Below are 17,779 nucleotides of genomic sequence, written 5' to 3'. Positions count from 1 at the left end.
TGTTCTCCCAGTTCCTGATGCACACCCCTTATGTACTTATAGGCTACCACCAAGTCCGCCCTGAGCCTGCACTTCTCCAGGCTGAAGAGCCCCATGCTTCACAGCCTCTCCTCATAAGGTCTGTTTTCTTGACCTCTGATCATGTGCGTGGCTCTCCTCTGGACTCTCTCGAGCTTCTCCACATCCTTTCTAAAGTGCAGAGCCCAGAATTGGATGTAGTATGCCAGCTGTGGCCTCACCGAGGCTGAATAAAGCAAGAGGAAGACTTCTTGCATCTTGCTTGAGATGCATCAGTAGATGCAAGCCAGAGTTTTATTTGCTTTGCTAGCTGCAGGATCGCATTGGTGGCTCACGTTCAACTCGTGGTCTATCATGACCACAAGCAGGCTCAGGGGCGATCTGATGGCCACCTATAAGTTTGTTGGGGGTTCACCAGGATCTGGGGGAACGATTGTTCACCAGAGTGCCCCAAGGGATGACGAGGTCAAATGGTTTTGAACTCCAGCAAGACCGTTTCAGTCTGGACATAAGGAAGAATTTCTTTACTGTCCGAGTCTCCAAGGTCTGGAATAGACTGCCACCAGAGGTGGTTCAAGCACCTACAATGAACGCCGTCAAGAGAAATTTGGATGCTTATCTTGCTGGGATCCTATGACCCCAGCTGACTTGCTGCCCCTTGGGCAGGGGGCTGGACTTGATGATCTTCTGAGGTCCCTTCCAGCCCTAATGTCTATGTGAAATGACCCCAAGAGAAGACGGAGTCCTTTCCTCTTAGGAGACAGAACTGGGGAGAAAGAGGAGAAGGAGAAAGTGAGAGAAGCAAGGGAGGAAAAAGCATCCTGAATCTGATGTTGCAAGAGAGGGGAAGCAGGGAGGGCACTGAATGGCTTTGGCTGGAGCCAACAGCAGCAGGGAGAGGCAGGCTAACTCCAGCAGTGTTGGTGTTGTATACGGGAAGCAGGGACACTGAGGAGCACCCCATTACATTAATCAAGGTGTGGGCAAGCGTTCGGAGGTGTCACCATTATGATTATATGTTTTGTCACTGTGGTGCCTAGAGGTTTTCCAAGCATGATGAGGGAATCCCATTGAGACAGGTCCTTCCCCCAAGAAATTAGTTGGACAACAGTATGTCTACACTGCAGTCAAAAGTGCAGTTGAGCACAGGGTCAGTGCCAATTGCAACACCTGCCTTGCACCCAGGTTGACTGCTTGAGTAGTTCCCCTCTGCCGAGCCTTGTGCTGCTGCAGCTGTACTTTCCTGAATACCTTGGGTTGCTAGTGTCGGTGTAGGTCTGCCTGCCCGAGTTGCAGTCACTCCTCCCAAGTGCAGTGCAAACATGCCCTAAAAAATCACAGCCGGTGAAAGCAAGAAGACACCCAGGCAAAGAGACTCAAACAAGTCACACAGTAGGTCAGTGGCACCAGGGTCCTGACTTCTAGCCTGATGTTCTGTCCGCTGAACCCCACAATCCCCCAGCCTCCAGAGCACAGATTGTGTTGCTACCCAGGTGACTTAACTCTAAACTCTACTGAACTTCCTTTTTCATGTAACCCTTCATATTTATGTCCAATGTACTGATGTTGTGCTTTCTCCAGGGTGCTGTGAGGATAGCTTGTAATCAGTGGAGGTTAGGTTCCTAAATACCTTGGAAAATCTGGCCTGACATGTTAATTCTTCTTAGGAAGCTTGAAGACAGCCTCATATTCTCACTGCCTCTGCTCTGACCTAGCAGCAACTTGACATTGAAAATATTATATTTCTTCGTAGTTATTTGGGAGATGTTTGAATTGTCTGACAGCAGCACTGTGAATGTAATTGAGAGGGATTTAGAGGCACTGGGGTTTCTTCAGGAACATGTGACAGCTTTCATGACGTGGAAAGAAGAATTGAAATACACTTTTGCCTTTGGAAGTTGTGGCAGGAACTAATTAGCTATTTCAAACAGCAAACAGGATTGGAGGGTTCATTTGGATCTGCATTCATTAAATACTGTGCAAATTAGGAGCCTCCCATAACTGCAACTGCTTATTAAGCACTTTTGAATACCATTGCATTGATGGGGGGTGTTAGTGCTAATGGGGATGAGGACTAAAATGCTTTGTAATGCTTTTGTCATTAGATCCTCTTTCCTAAAAAAGGCTGCAGTACTCTGCCAGCAATGAGCCCAGTAACAGTTTCCAACCTCAGGCCGAACAAGGGAGCATCAGTATCCTTGAGGTGTCCAAGATATAGCCCACAGACCAGATCTGGCCTGTGGTGTGCTGAAGTGCTGACTGTAGGGGACTGACCAGCACGCCGTGTGTGGCATGTGGAGCCCATTTGGCACAGGCTGCACATAGCCAGTATGGGGGCTGGAGCTGGCACGCTGTGTGCAGTGCACAGGGCTGGGCTAGGGCATGTGCTTTTGCTGTATGTGGTGCCTGTAGCAAACCAGCCCTACGCACTAGAACCAGGGTCAGTCCAGACTGGGCCCATAGCCCAGCCCCACAGGCTGGAGCCAGCATGGAGGGATGGTCCTGTGCGGGTGCCACGTGCCCTGGGGCTGGCATGAGGGGGCTGGATTCGGCACTCACTGCATACAGCACACAGGGCTGGTCTGAAACAAACCCTGTATGTGGCACCTGCATCAAACCAGTTTTGTGTGCTGGATCTAGGGGCAGTGCAGTTGGGCTCCAAAACGAGCCCTGTGTGCTATCGTCAGGGTGCAGGGCTGGTCCGGTGCAGGTGCCACATGCAGTGCATGCTCCAGGCTGGCCCCGTGTCCCTGTGTAGCGAGGCTGGCCCCACACGCTGCATGTGGGGCCAGGGCCAGCTCATGTTGCATGTAGTGCATGCGCACTGCAAGCAGCACATGGAGCTGATCCAGTGCCTGTACCGGCCCAGCCCTACAGGCTGGATTCAGCAGACCAGTCATGAATTGGGCACCCCGGTGGGCTAAGACTTGGATGGTGTCACTGCCCCTCAGTACAGAACGTGACAACCTTTACTACAGAAGGCCCAGGTTGTTTCTGAAGCATCCTCAGTGCAGCCTGTATTAAATGCTTCCTTTGTAGAGGGCAATGTGAGTGTGGGGAGACTGCTCTGAGGCCACTGGCACCTCTCTGCATTTATTCTACTGCAAATAAGAAAAATCTCCCACAGGTGAGCAGAGGAGTACAGAGCCCTCTTCACTCTTGTTGCCCGACATTGAATTCATTTTTTCTTTTAAATGAGAGTAGAACTGGACTCCCTGAGGTCCGAATAACACACGGAGAAGTTTCTGAAACCTAAATGGTGGTTGTGAGCACGGTGTGATGTGTAGATTTTGAAGGATTTGCTTTGTTTTCTTAAGGCTGCTTTTCCCGTGGCACTGAAGATAAAACTCAAGCTGCCAGGCGGTGAGGGGGAGAACCTGACAGGTGCCAGCCCTAGCAGAAATACTGTCTGTCTGACTTCATCTGTTGAAGCTCAGAGGCAGATACCCATCACTCTGGAGTCTGAGCACAAGGAGGTGGAAAGCCTGTGCTCAGCAGGGCAACATTTCAAGTAGGATGAGCAAAATCCCACAGTCACCTACCTGGCAGCACACTGTCCCTGTCCCCCGAATTCCCAAGTGGTGCTTTATTTTTGACAAGTTTGGACCAAGCAACATGCTGTAAAAACGTGTCGTGATGAAGAGCCCGTGAGTCTGTTGTAAAAGATGGCACTAGAGGCCCCACGGGGCGCAGGTAGCAGAGCTTTGATTCAAGGGATGTAGCTAGAGATTCCCCCTTTTCTTTCTCCCCCAGCCCATGGCCACTCGGGTGCAGAAGGAGGCTATGGCTCCTCACCAGGATCAGCCTCTCTGGTCTCCCGTGGGCTGCCAAAATTGCTAACAGGTCCCTTTTCCTTTTTATGACTGAAAGCCAGATTTTGCTGCCTCCCACCTGCGTGGGCATGTAAGAATGGGAAATGGCTCCCTATACTTTCTCTTTCCTCTTGCAGACGACAGCCCTAAGTGTGTCCAGCTCTGTTTAGTTTCTCTTCTCCGGGCTTGTTTCCTCAATGCGTCCCCGCTACGGTCTCTCCCCCTCCCTTTCCCTACACGTTTATCTGTTCACTAGGATTTTTGAAACTAAGTTTATAAAGCCGTCTTATTTGTAAACAGCCGAGAACAACGTTGAAAACTTTTTTATCAAAATGAATTTACTTAAGTGACATCTGTAGCAAACAACTATGTGCATTTCCTCTCAGCCAATATTTCGCTGCCGATGGGGCTACGGAGCTGAAATGGAGAGGAAGCTAAAAGCTTATTAACCTCTCAGACTCACAGCAGCTGATTTGCATCTGGAAATGCAGCGCTGGGGGGGTGGAAATCCACGTTGGCAGTGGTTTGAGGCCAAGAAAATGTGAGGTTTGGAATACCCAGCCCTAGTTAAACATGCAAAAAGTAGTTGAGGAAACAAAATGATGGGTCCAGGCAGTGTGAAGTGAAGGAAAAGAGTCCCTTAATGATACCTTCTCAAGCTGTTGATTTGCACTGCTGACTTGAGCCCTGTGAAATGCTAGTACTACAAAGCCCTACGACTTACTGATGAGATACTAAAAGCAACATATTGTAGTTTGTTATTGGAAATAATTGTGGTATGTTTTTATGTTCCTTCTGGCAACAGCTTGCAGTCTGTCCGTTTCTCCCTCCGTTTCCAAGAAATGAATTTTGCACAGCAGACTCGCAGACCTTTTTGACAGTTAAAGTGGACAATTAGGCACCTCCATTAGCGAAGGCAGCAAACACAGACCCTTAGACAACCGTTCTGTGCAGCGGCATCGAAGAGCTGGGATAGTCAGACGAGCAGTGGCACTTCTGCTCAAATCTGTGTGGGCCCTCAGGTGCACATGGTGGGATCTGTGAGGAAAATAAGTTTTTACTCCGTTTGGTTTTTCAGTTAGAGAAAAAAGTCCAAGCCTAAGCGCACACAAGTGCAATTGTAAACCGGCGTCAAACGGACACAGTGTCAGCAACTGACAGCAAAGAATTAATTCCTCCCTCCAAACCCCTTTCGACGTGCCCTTTTCTCCTCCCTTTCCCACCTTCCTTTGGAAAGCCTGACCACGCAGAGAGGACTTGCTATGTATCCGGAAAGTCAAGGGACTCAGGCTGTGTTAAGCTGGGAGGGGTGGAAGAAACTCCAGACCACAGGACCATAAGAATCAGGGGGATGGTTTTCAGGTCCGCTTCTAGCAAAGACAGGTTTCTTCAGCACAGTGCGATCGCTGCGTTGTTCTGCGTGGCTGATAAGGAGCCTCCTTTGATGTCTGCACTATTGATTTTGGTTAGCCTGGAGTTCCCCGCTGCTCGTGGCTTGTACTCACCAGCTAACATGGTTCCTCACCGTTTCCAACTTGGGTGCTTGTGGAAGTGTCCTGAAGTCCAGGCAGACAGACAGGCAGGTCGTTGCTTTTGCTTCTGGCCTGGTCTCTGCAGCTCCTGGGACTGCTCTCGCAGGTTGAAGAGGGGGTGGGGGTGATAAAAAGTTGCTGTGTGCTATACCACATGAGAAGAGATCTCTCTGGGGATCTGAGAGCTGTTGGGCCCTCTCCAGGAGAAAAGAAGAGTCATTCAAGTACAGTTATGGACCCCAACAGAGATGGGAGCAGACGCATCAGAAACGCCCTTAGTAAGCAGGGCCAATGGCAGCTGATAGAGCTAAAAGGTGTGGCCACTTGACCAAAAGAGAGAGACCATCATCTGCCTGTCAGGCTTGAGGCTTAAAAGGGTTACAAAATTGAGGATGACCTACTTCATAGTGGTGTGAAAAGCAGAAAACTCACTAATGTCCAGACATGGCAACTTGAGTACAGGCCAGAGCACCACTTGCTCGGTTACCTGGCTCTTCTGGGAAGGCCCTTGGCTGCATTTTGTCAGCTGCTAGGTTCACGGGTCCAGACTGAAAGCTCCCGATAGAAGCTCCCCAAGAGCTGCAAATCAGATTTTGCTTTTGTATGCCCCTGCCACCCTGGTCTGTGCTTACCAAGCCATGCTTGGTCCTTACCCTCTGTGGAAAAAAAGAACAACTCTTCGCACCAAAAGAAATGCCTTGCTTTCTCTGCGTAAAGATCATTCTGGTTCCCAGGGCTTCCTACCTGGAGACCTTTTGACTCTTCAGGGTGAGTGGTTGTGCACAGTGAAGTGCTGCAGTCAGTTCAGCTCTGGGAGAGGAGCTGGAGTCTCTTCTGGCTTCTGGATCATCAGAAGAAGTGTTTACTAAGTTCAAGTTAGTGTTTTTTTTGTTTGTGACGAGGCAGGAGCTGGACAGACCCCAGCTACATTTGGAAATTGCAGTGATTTTGTTGTAGCCCTAAATCTTTTGTGGGAGGTGTGGAATCTTTACTAACAGATCACATGTGATATGCAATTGCAAACCCCAGGGTGTCCACTCTTTTCAAGTTCGTGTTCAGATAGTAACAGCTCTTCCAAATAGTTTGTGCAGTCTCTCCTCTTCCTCTCTCCCTTAAACTGAAACATACTGTGCTACCAGTGAAAAGTAAATAAAAATCACTTCAGGAGCTGGGGTGTTGGCAAGAAAGAAAGCAACTGGTGTTTGATGTACTGTACTTAAAGAAACCAAGGTCAGATATGGATCTTCAGGGACTGTTACGGGAAGAAAGCTATTTACATGAGACATGCATTTTAGTCGCTCTGCCAGAGGCCTCTGAGTTAACTCTGGCTCTAGAGCAGGTTAAGGTGATGGAAGTGACAGTTGGTTTTTTCATTTTCATTTAAAGGTGACCTGCAGATGCTAAATATATTGGGTTTCATCAGCATGCTTCCTAACCAGTTAAAAGGCACCTATGACAATTCTCCCTTCCCCACACCTCTCCCGTTGGTGGGGTATTTCCTGCCTTCCGCTTACCAGGTCCAGGGAGACACCAGAGCGCTCTCCTGAACCACCAGGCTGGGGAGCAGTGAGTACGTCACCAACAGTCAAGGCCCGCTCCCTCCCTCCCAGTCCCCCAGCACTTCCCAGTCCCAATTAGTGGATGGGGCAGGGGAAGAGAGGAGTGGTGCAGTGACCCTTCTTCCCTCCTCCCATAGCCAAAGGGTTTGCAGATTATGTTGAGCACCCTGTCCTGAGGGGACCATCGGTGAGTACTGCTAAAATGAATACTGCTTGCATTTTGCTTTGCTAGGTCACTTGCAAACAGGGAGCGGTACTAGTATAACAAGTCCGCTCATGGAAAATGGGGAAATGCCACATCTCACACAAGGTCAACTTGTTGAGTTGCCTTGCGCAGCTCTTTATCTAGTAATTTATACTCTGTATGTGACTGGGCATTCTACTGACCCCTGGTGATGGCCATGGAAATATAAAGCATCCTAGGAGAGAGAAAAGTCCCTTGATCTCTCATGCATCCTTTTTATGTCACTCTCCCACCCTCTCCCGTTTCCTTCCCTTGGTGCCTCTCTATTGTCTTTATATTCAGCCCAACTCATTCTGTTGTCTCTGCGTTCCGCTTTCTTGAGTCACTCTGGGAACGTGTTGCTCTCGCATCCTTTGTGTGTCCCATCGCTTGTTTGCTACCGGCTCTTTCACATGTGGAGGGAGGGATGAAAGTTTGCCAGTTTGCTTAGTTTTAGAATTTGTGTGCAGCTTACTGAAGTATTCAGTAAGGTTGTGCACTGAGGTCTTCATGTTCTGAGTAGAAAAATTCCTATTCGACTTTTCCCTCATTATTTTGAATCTTGTGTATTACTACGCATTGATTTGGCTGTTCTTTCCTGCACATTGATTTGGCTGTTCTTTTCTGCACTCTTCAGAGGCTAGGCTCTCCTCTTTTGAGAGGGGGAGGTGGAGGGCTCATGCTTTGTAATGGATGTAGTGCTCTTGATGAAATCTATCCACAACCCTCTCTCGTAAGAATATCTATCCATCCTGATTTATACTGCACCTTGAAGCGAAGGCTATAGGGATTATTCAGAGCCTTCTTTTTCTCATTTCTCCTTCCTATTGCTGCAGCAATTTGCTATCTAGGAAGCATCTCTTCTCCCTTCCCTCTGCAATTTGGCACTTGGCATTCTACAGTTATCAGCATTGGGCTGCATTCTCCATCGTTCAAAGCATTTGACTATCGGATCTGACTGCATTTGTGCTCCCTTTAAATGCTTCAGTTTGAAGAAGCTTGCACATTTATCTTGACATTAAGATTGCTTTGTGCACCATTTCCTGAAGCACAGCATGAAGAATGGTCCTGATGTTAGTTTTGTAAAGAAAAAACACTGATCATGTTTTGTGTCCTTTAAAAAAAAAGAAATCCCTTACAGGAGGTTTTTCTTGGGGGCTATAAAGCAAAGTATTGTGCAGAACTGCTGGAACATTTTGTTGCTCACATCTTCTGAAAGTGACCCAGTTTCTATTGAAAATAATCATGAGCTCTGGTTTACAACTGTTTAACTTGCATACAATGAACTACACAGTTTGTAATGAAGTTACCAGCCCATTGCTGAAATAGGGCAGAAGTCCAAGATCTGCCGAGTTCCTCTTTCGTGCAGAATCACAATGTTGGTTTCCATTACTGACATGTTTCTTTGCCTTTGGCTCATGGTTTCATAGTTGCTTAGGGAACTGCTTGCTTACTCTCCAAGATGTACTTTTATATGACCTTGCAGAGGAACGGGAGCCCCAGTTCAGGATTGTTCTTGCACCATCTGGTGGCAGCAGTCACGTTTAGCAGCACTTGAAGTGGCTGATGTAGAGATACCTGGAAAAATGGATAACTACCGCAGAAATGGATCACTATCAAGATACATTTGAGTAATCTCCAAAGACTGATGGGTTCATTTTATAGCTTTGCCACGGTCCTGTATAATAGCTTTTTATGAATTTTGCCTCTTTTCCTTTGAAATGGTGATTTGGATGAGTTTTTGCAAGGATAGATAATACCAGCAAATCTTTTTCTGTTCCAATAACAATTCGTATGGGTGCATTCTGTCAGCTCAGCACAGCATATGAGCGCATAATTTCCTCTGCCTTGTGGGGGGAATAAGGCCCTGAATAATGGTGGGGAGGTTGAGATGAGTTTGGTAACCTTCTTCTGAGGATAATCATCTTAATCTGGGGATGCCCTATCAAGCCAGGGAAATAAATCTAGTACCATCATTTGAATTGTTGCCAGAATGTAGCTAAATACAGACACAATGTGGACAGTAGTCACAAATTTAAAATCAGTTTTATTAAAAAAGTTGACTTGACTCAACCCGAATTCAATCCCTACACTTGGTGTCTTTTGCCCTCCTGGTGTCTTCTTCCTTCCCTCCAGCCAGCAGAATGGGTTCAAAGCCCCACAGAGCCTATGGATGCCTACAGACATGCTCATTCATGTCCTAATTAGACCGCTCCAGTATTGCCTCACTGCACAGGTATTAAACCCCTGCACATTTCAAAATGGCCGGGGGATCACTTTATCTAAACCTCATTGAATGAGCTTTAGGTAAAACTTCCCACACCCATTTTGAAACACTTGGGAGCTTAATACATATGATGGTAAGGTGTTTTAATTAGAGCAGCTGTCCGGGAACTATTTAATTAAAGTGCCCGCACCCCCAAACACATGTATAAGCGGCTTATGTGCCTCAGAGCTGTGAATGAAGGAAGCTGCTTTGTGGTGCCCAGTAGTGATCCCTCCCAAGAGGGGACTAGTGGCTCAGAGAGCAGTAGGCAGGTAGAGGTAGTTTTAGGTTGTGACTCACGATTCAGTCCAAACTGATGGCTTTTTTGTGGCTGTGTATGGCAGGAAAATTCCTGTTGGTGGTCTTTGCCCACCAACACAATTAGGGCTCTTCAGAGAGACTGAGGAATGAATAGCCATGTCCTAGTGACTGAATCGCTCTGTCCCCTCCACGTGGTCCCTCCAAAGCAGAGCTGATGAGTGTTGGTGAAGTAGTTTTGTAAAGCTTTTTGCCTGCTCTTGAGGCTGCTTCTGTTCTGTGGATAAGCAGAGGGCTGTCAGCGTGACACCTCTCAGTTAGTGCCGGGGTCACACAGAATTTGCCCCGTGGGCCATGAAGAAACAGCCCTGACAGGCAACAAAGAAGCCCATCTGCTCCCCCTCAGTCAACAGATTCTTAAAGATGGGGCTGGTATAAGCGATGCGCGAGACTAAAAACGTTTCGAAGGGGGAAAGGTATCCAATTCCCTTGTGCTAGTTGCCTGGGGCACCCTTCTAGACAATGCAAATGTCCCCAGATCTCAATGGCTCCATCACCTCCTGCATTTCCTTCCTGCTTAAAAGACAAGACCCAACAGACAGTTAATTAACCTGTGTACCTTATTTTCTGCAATGGAAGAAGCCTCTAGATAACGTCAATCCATAGTCATCAAGGGGAAGAAGGGTATAAATTCGGTTTCAGTGCTAACCGTGTTCACAGGGAAGTCTCACATACCTCTGTGAGGTTTCAGTCTGGCCTTAAGTGTTTCCTGAATCTGTGCAGCTATTTCGATGGCCTTTTAAGACACAAAAGGAAAGCAGTTGACATTTTTCTCTTGTTGACTCATTACCAGTCATTGATGACCCTCTTTCTTTTTAATTCCATTAAAAAAATGGATAAAAGCAATTAACCATATATTACACAAAAGTAGCAGTACCTGGAAAAATAATTAAGATGATCTTGAAATTAAGGAAATAGGTTTAGAAGAGAAGCAGGTGCTTAATGGAAGGGAGACCAGCTGTGCTTCCTAGGAATGTGCTTTAAAGTACTTCAGGAAAAAATGTCTGAGGCCTCTACACAACCCTGGAAGGAAATTGCAATAATGCACACAAAATCTATGCTATAAATAGCAGAGCTGGATTCATTAGGACAGAAGGCAGATGGAGAACAGAGAAAAATTATTTGTGGTTTTTTTTAAGGGAATATAATGCTTATGAAAAGTGTCAGGTTGTCATCGATGAGGAAAACCCCTCAGGTACAGCAGGACCATTATCACCATGAGGGTCTGTTCTCTACTAATGAGCATCAACTCATGAGGGGCGTTCGTTATAAGCCTGTTTAGCAAAGCATGCCCTGAGCTTTCTGGGCTAGGTAGCAAGACTAGTGTTGGAGGGCTTTAAAACAAGCAGGAAGGGAGCCGAGGCACAGCAATATTTTGGGGCAGGGGCAAGAGGAACAGGAGGGTGCCATTCTCCAAATTGGCTGTTTAAGAGATTGCACCCAGAAGTAGAATTGTGCCAGTAACTAGAATAGGCAATGCTGATAATAGTATTTAGCAGAAAAAAAGGGGTGAAACATTTCTGAGACGCTCTTGCAGTAATGCTGGAAACATGGGAAACAACTAGGAAAAATGAGGGGCTGTCATGCATGAAGAGAAGTAATGACAGAGACATGGTGAGAGACACGTGACTGGAATGCCAGGATCTACAGGCAGGGTCTGTCTGCAGTAGGTAAGTGGGGGAGGGAGAGAATGGAGGGGATGTGATTACTGCGTATTAATAATACAGTACGGGTAGGAGCAATGAAGTGTAGAGATGAGGATGGTAGAAATGTCAGGTTTAAGGCAAAGGATATGAAAATTGATTGTGAGGGTAAATTATAGGCTGTGTAACTAGGGAGTAGGGAGAGTTGTTCTCGGGGATGTCAGAATTATGATAGGACTATCTAAAGCAATGCTCGTAAGTGGACATTGTCTGAAGAATTGCCAGCTATTTGGCCGCAGGCAATTATGAGCTCATATATGGGCCCACATCCGTCTTACAGTAATGTTTTCTCTGTATAGCATCATCGGCGAATTGGGCTAGAAGGGCTCTCCGGACGTCATCTAGTCCAGCCCTCTGCTCAAGGCAGGACTGTCCCTGTCTAAAATAGCCGAGATAAATGTTTATCTAACCTCTGCGTAAAACTTGCAATGACAAAGCTTCCACAGCCTCTAAGTAACCCCTCCCAGTGCTTATAACCTTGCCGTTATCCTTCTGGCTTGTCAGATTTTATCTTTTTTAAATTAAAACTTTGTTAAAAAAAGTTATGGGGAAACGTGATTCGACAGCTTTTGCACTTCTAAAGAAGATTGCACCAAACACCAGGGAAGCTTTGCAGCATTCTCACAAGCTGAGAGTTGCACCTTTTATACTGGGGGAAACTGAGGCTTCAAGCAGTTATATATGATTTGATGCACACTATACTGAGGGTCGCATAAATGCTGATCAGCTTAGTGTTAGCCTTCGGCCACACCTTCAACTTGAGCAGCACATCTGTGGAGAATGGCCACGTCTTAATGGAACAGGAGCTGGGTTATGTGGACCAAGAGATAATCCTGCCCCTGAGTGGCATAACTTTGCTCCACATAACAAGTGCTTTAAACAACTTAGAGGTGTTAACATGTGGACAATCCAGGAGCTGCAGAAGCCACCCAAAATTAAAGTGTAACAAGGCCTGTTGTAGTTTAGCCAAGGGGAGGCACCATACATCCTGACTGTCTCTCTAGCCATTAGACCTTACCTGCGCATAAGGATCAATAGTGAGCTAGTTAAAACTTGCTATGCAATGTATAAAGAAAAGAAAAGGGGAGAATTTTTACAGCACAATAGTTGAAAGTCCAAAGACCAACAATACCAATAGAATTTGAAAATGCAACAAAGGCTGTTTTAAAAGCTATGTGACTGGAAGGAAGAATAACAAAAGACTTGAATTACAAAAAAGCAACTCTCTCTCGAAGTGGAAAAGAGTGGTGACTGGGGGGAAACTCCTGTAAGGAAAGCAAAGGCAAAATAAGGGAGCCCAAACAGCAAATGAAAATATTATTGTCTAGAGGAATCCAAGGTGAGAAGAAAGAGGTCTATGAATCCATTGAGATACTAAGAGAAAACACAAAGCTGTTGGTAAGAACAGAGAGCAGTAGAAAGAGTCCAAAATTCCTCATATTTTAAATAGCCATTTTTGGCTCAGCATTCATTGAGGACAGTATCACTTGGTACAGGAAGCAAGGAACTGATTACGGGCAGGCGAGATGCTAATTGAGAAGCACACGCCTGTCCATGGACTGCCGCATAAACAACCAGTGGTTTCAGAGCCAACGCCAAAGAAAGAGCAGGGGCATCATCCAACTGAATTAGCATGACAGACGCCCTGCAGAACGAGCAACTGCTGTCTCACTGTGCAGCACCTAGCACGGTGGGATCCTGAAGCTCCTAGACACTGTGGTTATGGCAATAACAAATGAGGACAAACCTCTGGATAAAAACATCAGGGAACACAGTGGTTAGTAAGAGTAACTTACCCAGTATGACAAAGGGGAATATGTGGCAGAGCTTGGGACTAGAATCTAAACCATCTGGCTCCAGTCGTGTATCTGGGACTACAGAATGGGTGCCTTGCCTTTGGGAATTATTCTTTAATGTATATTACATCCTTCACCGTTTCTAGGTGCAATACAGTGTCTATCTGTCTTTGCATAGTGTCTGAACCTTAGCTAAAATGGTGACGTTCTCCACTCTCCCACCCATTGATTCTTCTTTTGACTTTGCATGCTATATTTTTTCAGCAGGCAGGAGTCAGAAGGGGAAGTTTGATGTAACCGTGCTACACAGTCTCACACTGGCACTATTAACAGTGCCTGCAAAAGCTACCTCAGTTGATCTGAATGCAAAAACCAGCACCAGTGTAATTCGCTCCCCATTTAACCATGCAGGTATGACTGTCAACAAGCCTGACCTCGTGCCACGCACCTGTGCACACACATGCTTAGCATGTTAGTTAAATGCACAGAGTAGATCTCTGAGTCTGTAGCAGTGAGGTGGTTTCTCTTTCCTAAAAATCAGCAAAGCAAGTTTGTGCTCAGGGTATCTCAGAACAGCAGAGCTGGAGAGTTCATAGGTCCTGCTACTGATTTCCAGCATGTGCCACTTCCAGCAGGCAAGACCAGAGTGGGCTAGGTGCAACCACAAGCCTTGTGCTGCTCCTGCAGCACAAACTTCTCTCACATTCTCCAGGAGTGCAGAGATACCAAATACCAATTTATGTGTTGACTCCTCAATGTTCTCTCCCTGCAGGCTTTGAATTGCTCTACCAGCCAGACGTGGTACGACTATACCTCTCTATCCTCACTGAAAGCCAGAATTTCAACACTTTGGAAGCTGCGGCAGGGGCTTTGCAGAACCTCAGCGCTGGAAACTGGACAGTGAGTACAATACATTCCCCGCATATACTTTTTTCAACCCTCCTGAATTCACCCCTCTAGGTATGATATAACATGGCACCTACACTCTGTTCTCTGTTACTTTTTATTTGTGTTTCCTTTTTTTTTGTTTTTTGTATTGGTTTGGACAAAGTGTAAAATATTTAACTTCCAGAGAAGGTTTCAGCACTGCTTAGAGTGGTTTTCTTTTTAATAAAATAAATTACTATTTCATGCATATCTTTGTTAAAGTATTCATCAGAGACATGATCCTACAGCCTGCCAGGCAGGGCTAAAGCACAACCCATCACTCCCCAGACCAGACAAAAACTCTCCATTTGTGGTACCTGAGGTAAAACAGTCAAGTGTCTCAGTGACTTAGGTGCATAAATCCCGTTACACTTCACCCAAGCAGGTTTGAAAATTCAACCTTCTGCCTCTACCTGTAAACAGGGAGGAATGAATTGCAAACAACCAGACCTCCTGAACTGGCCTCTTAAAGAAGAGCTCCGTCCCAGAGAAATTCACCACACAACACTGGAGATGAGACGCATGCTGTGACCAAAGAGGAGTAAAATTGTCTAATCCTGTTTGTTCCCCAGCTGTTCTGACATTTTCCCTCTTTCATACTGTTAGAGAAGGTAGCTGCCTGGTACTTACGCTTAGAATTTGCAGACAGTGTTTGCAAATATTAGAGCGTTTGCGAATGTTGCCATCCTACAAAATTGTCATGAGAATTTACCAGTTCAGGCACAAAATTGAATCTCCCTCTCGTTATTGAGACAATTTACGGTAATGGGAAAAATGAATGCTACTTTACTTGCCGGTTTTACAAATATATCATGGATTTGCCCAGTTGAAAGTGCCTTATGAGTGCCTGGAGTGTTGGCACTGAGATGAAAGGGGATACAGATGTCAACAGGAGCAAGTTCACATTTTCATGAACTTTTCATTCTTGGGTTTCTTAATAAGAGCTTCTTTTAGAGACAGCTCAGCTTGGTCTGATCCCAGGATGGGATGTTGTCCCAGTTCATCAGCTTTTCAAATCACAAAGGGGAGTTGCATCCCAAAACTGCTTCTAGATCCTTCTCCCCAACAACATCTGTGATAATCTGTCTGCTCTCACTAATGAATACTGGATCAACCAGAGCAGCAGAGTCTGTGAATCAGCAAGATAGTGCTTCCTAACACTTGTCTGAAGGTGGAGTCACATTTTAATGTATAATTAAAAATGGAGTTATGTATTAAAAATTGCAGGTAATGGGGACCTGGCCATTCAAGCTGATAAGTCAAGGCAGCTAGGTATGATGCAAGCCATATAGGCTATAGAAATTTGTGGTTCATCCTAGGTGTGGACTTTTCAGCTTGAACAGCCTTTGACTCAACTGAAAGAAATACCATCTGGGAGTAAATAGGCCTGTATATTCACAACCCCATGTATTGTTTTTCTTTTGTGTGTGCTCATGATCAGTGGTCTACATACATCCGTGCAACAGTACGAAAGGAGAGGGGCTTGCCAGTCCTCGTGGAGCTTCTCCAGTCTGACTCGGACAAGGTTGTGAGGGCAGTGTCGATTGCACTGAGGAATCTCTCCATGGATCGTCGCAACAAGGATCTCATAGGTACCTTTCAAACATCTCTTGCAGGGCCACAACCCAGGAGACACATATGGACTTGAGAAATAATTCAGACTCATGTTGAATATTTGAGGCTGTAGTTTATTTTACGTACAGCCCCCATAAGGATAGGAGGCCAATGTATGCACTGAGTGAAGAATCACCATCTACAAGTTTAATTTCAGTCCATCTAATTTTTGTTCTTGCAGGTGACATGGCTTAATGGGAATGAAACTTTACTTTGTAGCAGATACTGGAATACATTACAGAAGTAACACTGACTTTTGCATTTGTTACTCTTTTCTCCTTTGGTCTGTCAGTGAACTGTTTCATGTCTCCCCATTATGGGATTCTCTGTGCTTCTGTGCCAGCCTCTATAGCCAGAGGCCAGGCATCCATGCTCTCGCCATTCAAAACCTCTTCCTTAAAACTTCGTTGCTCTGTGACACTTGCCAGCAATAATCCAGCTTGGCTAAAATGCACCCATGTCTTCATTAAACTGAAATCACAAAGGCTCAGTTCCACATTAAACTTTTCCTCTGAGCCTTCTGGTGTGTTTCCAGCAATTTGTATGATTGGTTTCAGCTGTAACCTTGTTGGGCAAGGAAATGTTCCTGCGGCATGCAGAGCTGAAAACACAGCTGATGCCTCATAAATAACAATCTTCAATTCCTACCTTAAATGCACCCAGATTTCTTACCTCTAAACTAGTTGTGGTTTATGTTGCTACCAAATGGTGCAAACATGCACCAGGGAATAATAAACCCAAGACTGAGGTTTCTCTTCGATGCTGTATAGTGTGAAGGCTGAATGTACCCTGGAGGGGAGGTTGTTACCTTTTTCAGGGGAAGGTTAATAGATGCATGGCTGCACATCTCACCCCAGCAGGCCTGTTACAAAGCTAAGTTGAATAAATGGTATGTGTGCACATTAGCATTAATATTCAGTATTAGCAGCAGTTGCTGAATGCTTTTGGCCTCAGGCACAGCAAGGCATGATATATGTTGGCCCTGAAGTTCTCAGCAAAAGTTGCAAACTTCTGTTCCCTGTTATCTTTAGCATCCATTGTGCTGCATGACATTGCTTCGGCTATTAATTCTCAAGCACTTTGTCATAATTAATGATGAATACGCTGTTAACTTACAGTCTTAAGATCCAGGAAACTGATGCTGAAAGCTCCTTTGGACTGTGCAAAGGATGCAGACTGGGATGCAGTGTTTATCGGGTCTGCCTAATGATGTCTCCCCCCCCTTATCTAGGTAGCTATGCCATGGGGGAGCTGGTAAGAAATTTGCCTAGTAGACAGCAGAGATCTGCTAAAAACCTGGAAGAGGATACAGTGGTTGCAGTCTTGAATACTATCCATGAAATCATTACTGACAGTTCAGAAAATGCAAGGTCCCTGATCCAGACCCAGGGCATTCAGAAGCTGGTAACAATCAGCAAATCAAGGTAGGTTCCAACTGAAAACAATATACAGAAAACCCACTGTGAACAGCGACGTTTTGCTCTGTGATGGTGTCCAGCCATCTTGACCTTTCAGCTGTGTAACCAAAGTCCTAAAAATGTTTAATAAAAACAAATCCTATAGCAGTGCCTATAACAGGTTTACTGGACCCCGGAGATGAGCTCAAGAGAATATAATGTTCTCTCATTGTAGGATGCAATCTCTCTTGGCCTGGTGTGTCTTAGCATTGTGTCTGCATTTATCAGACATCATATGCAGTGAAACCATGACCTTTATTTGCAGAGTGGGAGACCTTCATCCAGTGGCAATATTCCATTTCTGGAATGCAAGTGATAAAACTTTATTACTTTTAAATAAAATGTTTCATGAGGGTAGTAATCATTCTGCCTAATAGCTTGGGAGGTGATAATTTAAAGTAACACTTTTGCATCATGGTACTTTATCAAAAAACTCTTGATAGCTTTGAGAAGAGCTGCCTTCTTTATTTCCAGGAAGCAGAAATGAGTGTATTTATAAATGATTTTAACAGACTTTTCAGAGCATACCTGAAGGTTACTTTATTCTTCTTCAT

General features: G+C 45.5%; 1 protein-coding gene across 18 annotated transcripts in view; it reads left to right on the top strand.

Moving 5' to 3' along the window:
• The window catches only part of ARVCF (ARVCF delta catenin family member), a 444,623-nt gene that overhangs the window by 403,487 nt on the left and 23,357 nt on the right, over positions 1-17,779 (top strand). For all 18 annotated transcript variants that reach the window (XM_090062536.1, XM_090062534.1, XM_090062537.1 and 15 more), the window contains 3 exons: positions 14,000-14,127; positions 15,596-15,746; positions 17,000-17,192. In XM_090062536.1, the coding sequence (XP_089918662.1) occupies positions 14,000-14,127; positions 15,596-15,746; positions 17,000-17,192 (472 nt within the window). The remainder of the gene's footprint in view (positions 1-13,999; positions 14,128-15,595; positions 15,747-16,999; positions 17,193-17,779) is intronic.

The sequence above is a fragment of the Crocodylus siamensis genome, chromosome 9 (genome assembly GCF_052110815.1).
Source record: "Crocodylus siamensis isolate JL-2025a chromosome 9, ASM5211081v1, whole genome shotgun sequence".
Classification (NCBI taxonomy): Eukaryota; Metazoa; Chordata; order Crocodylia; family Crocodylidae; genus Crocodylus; species Crocodylus siamensis.
The sequence above is the reverse complement of the archived record's forward strand: the minus strand, read 5'-3'. Positions and strand labels throughout refer to the sequence as shown.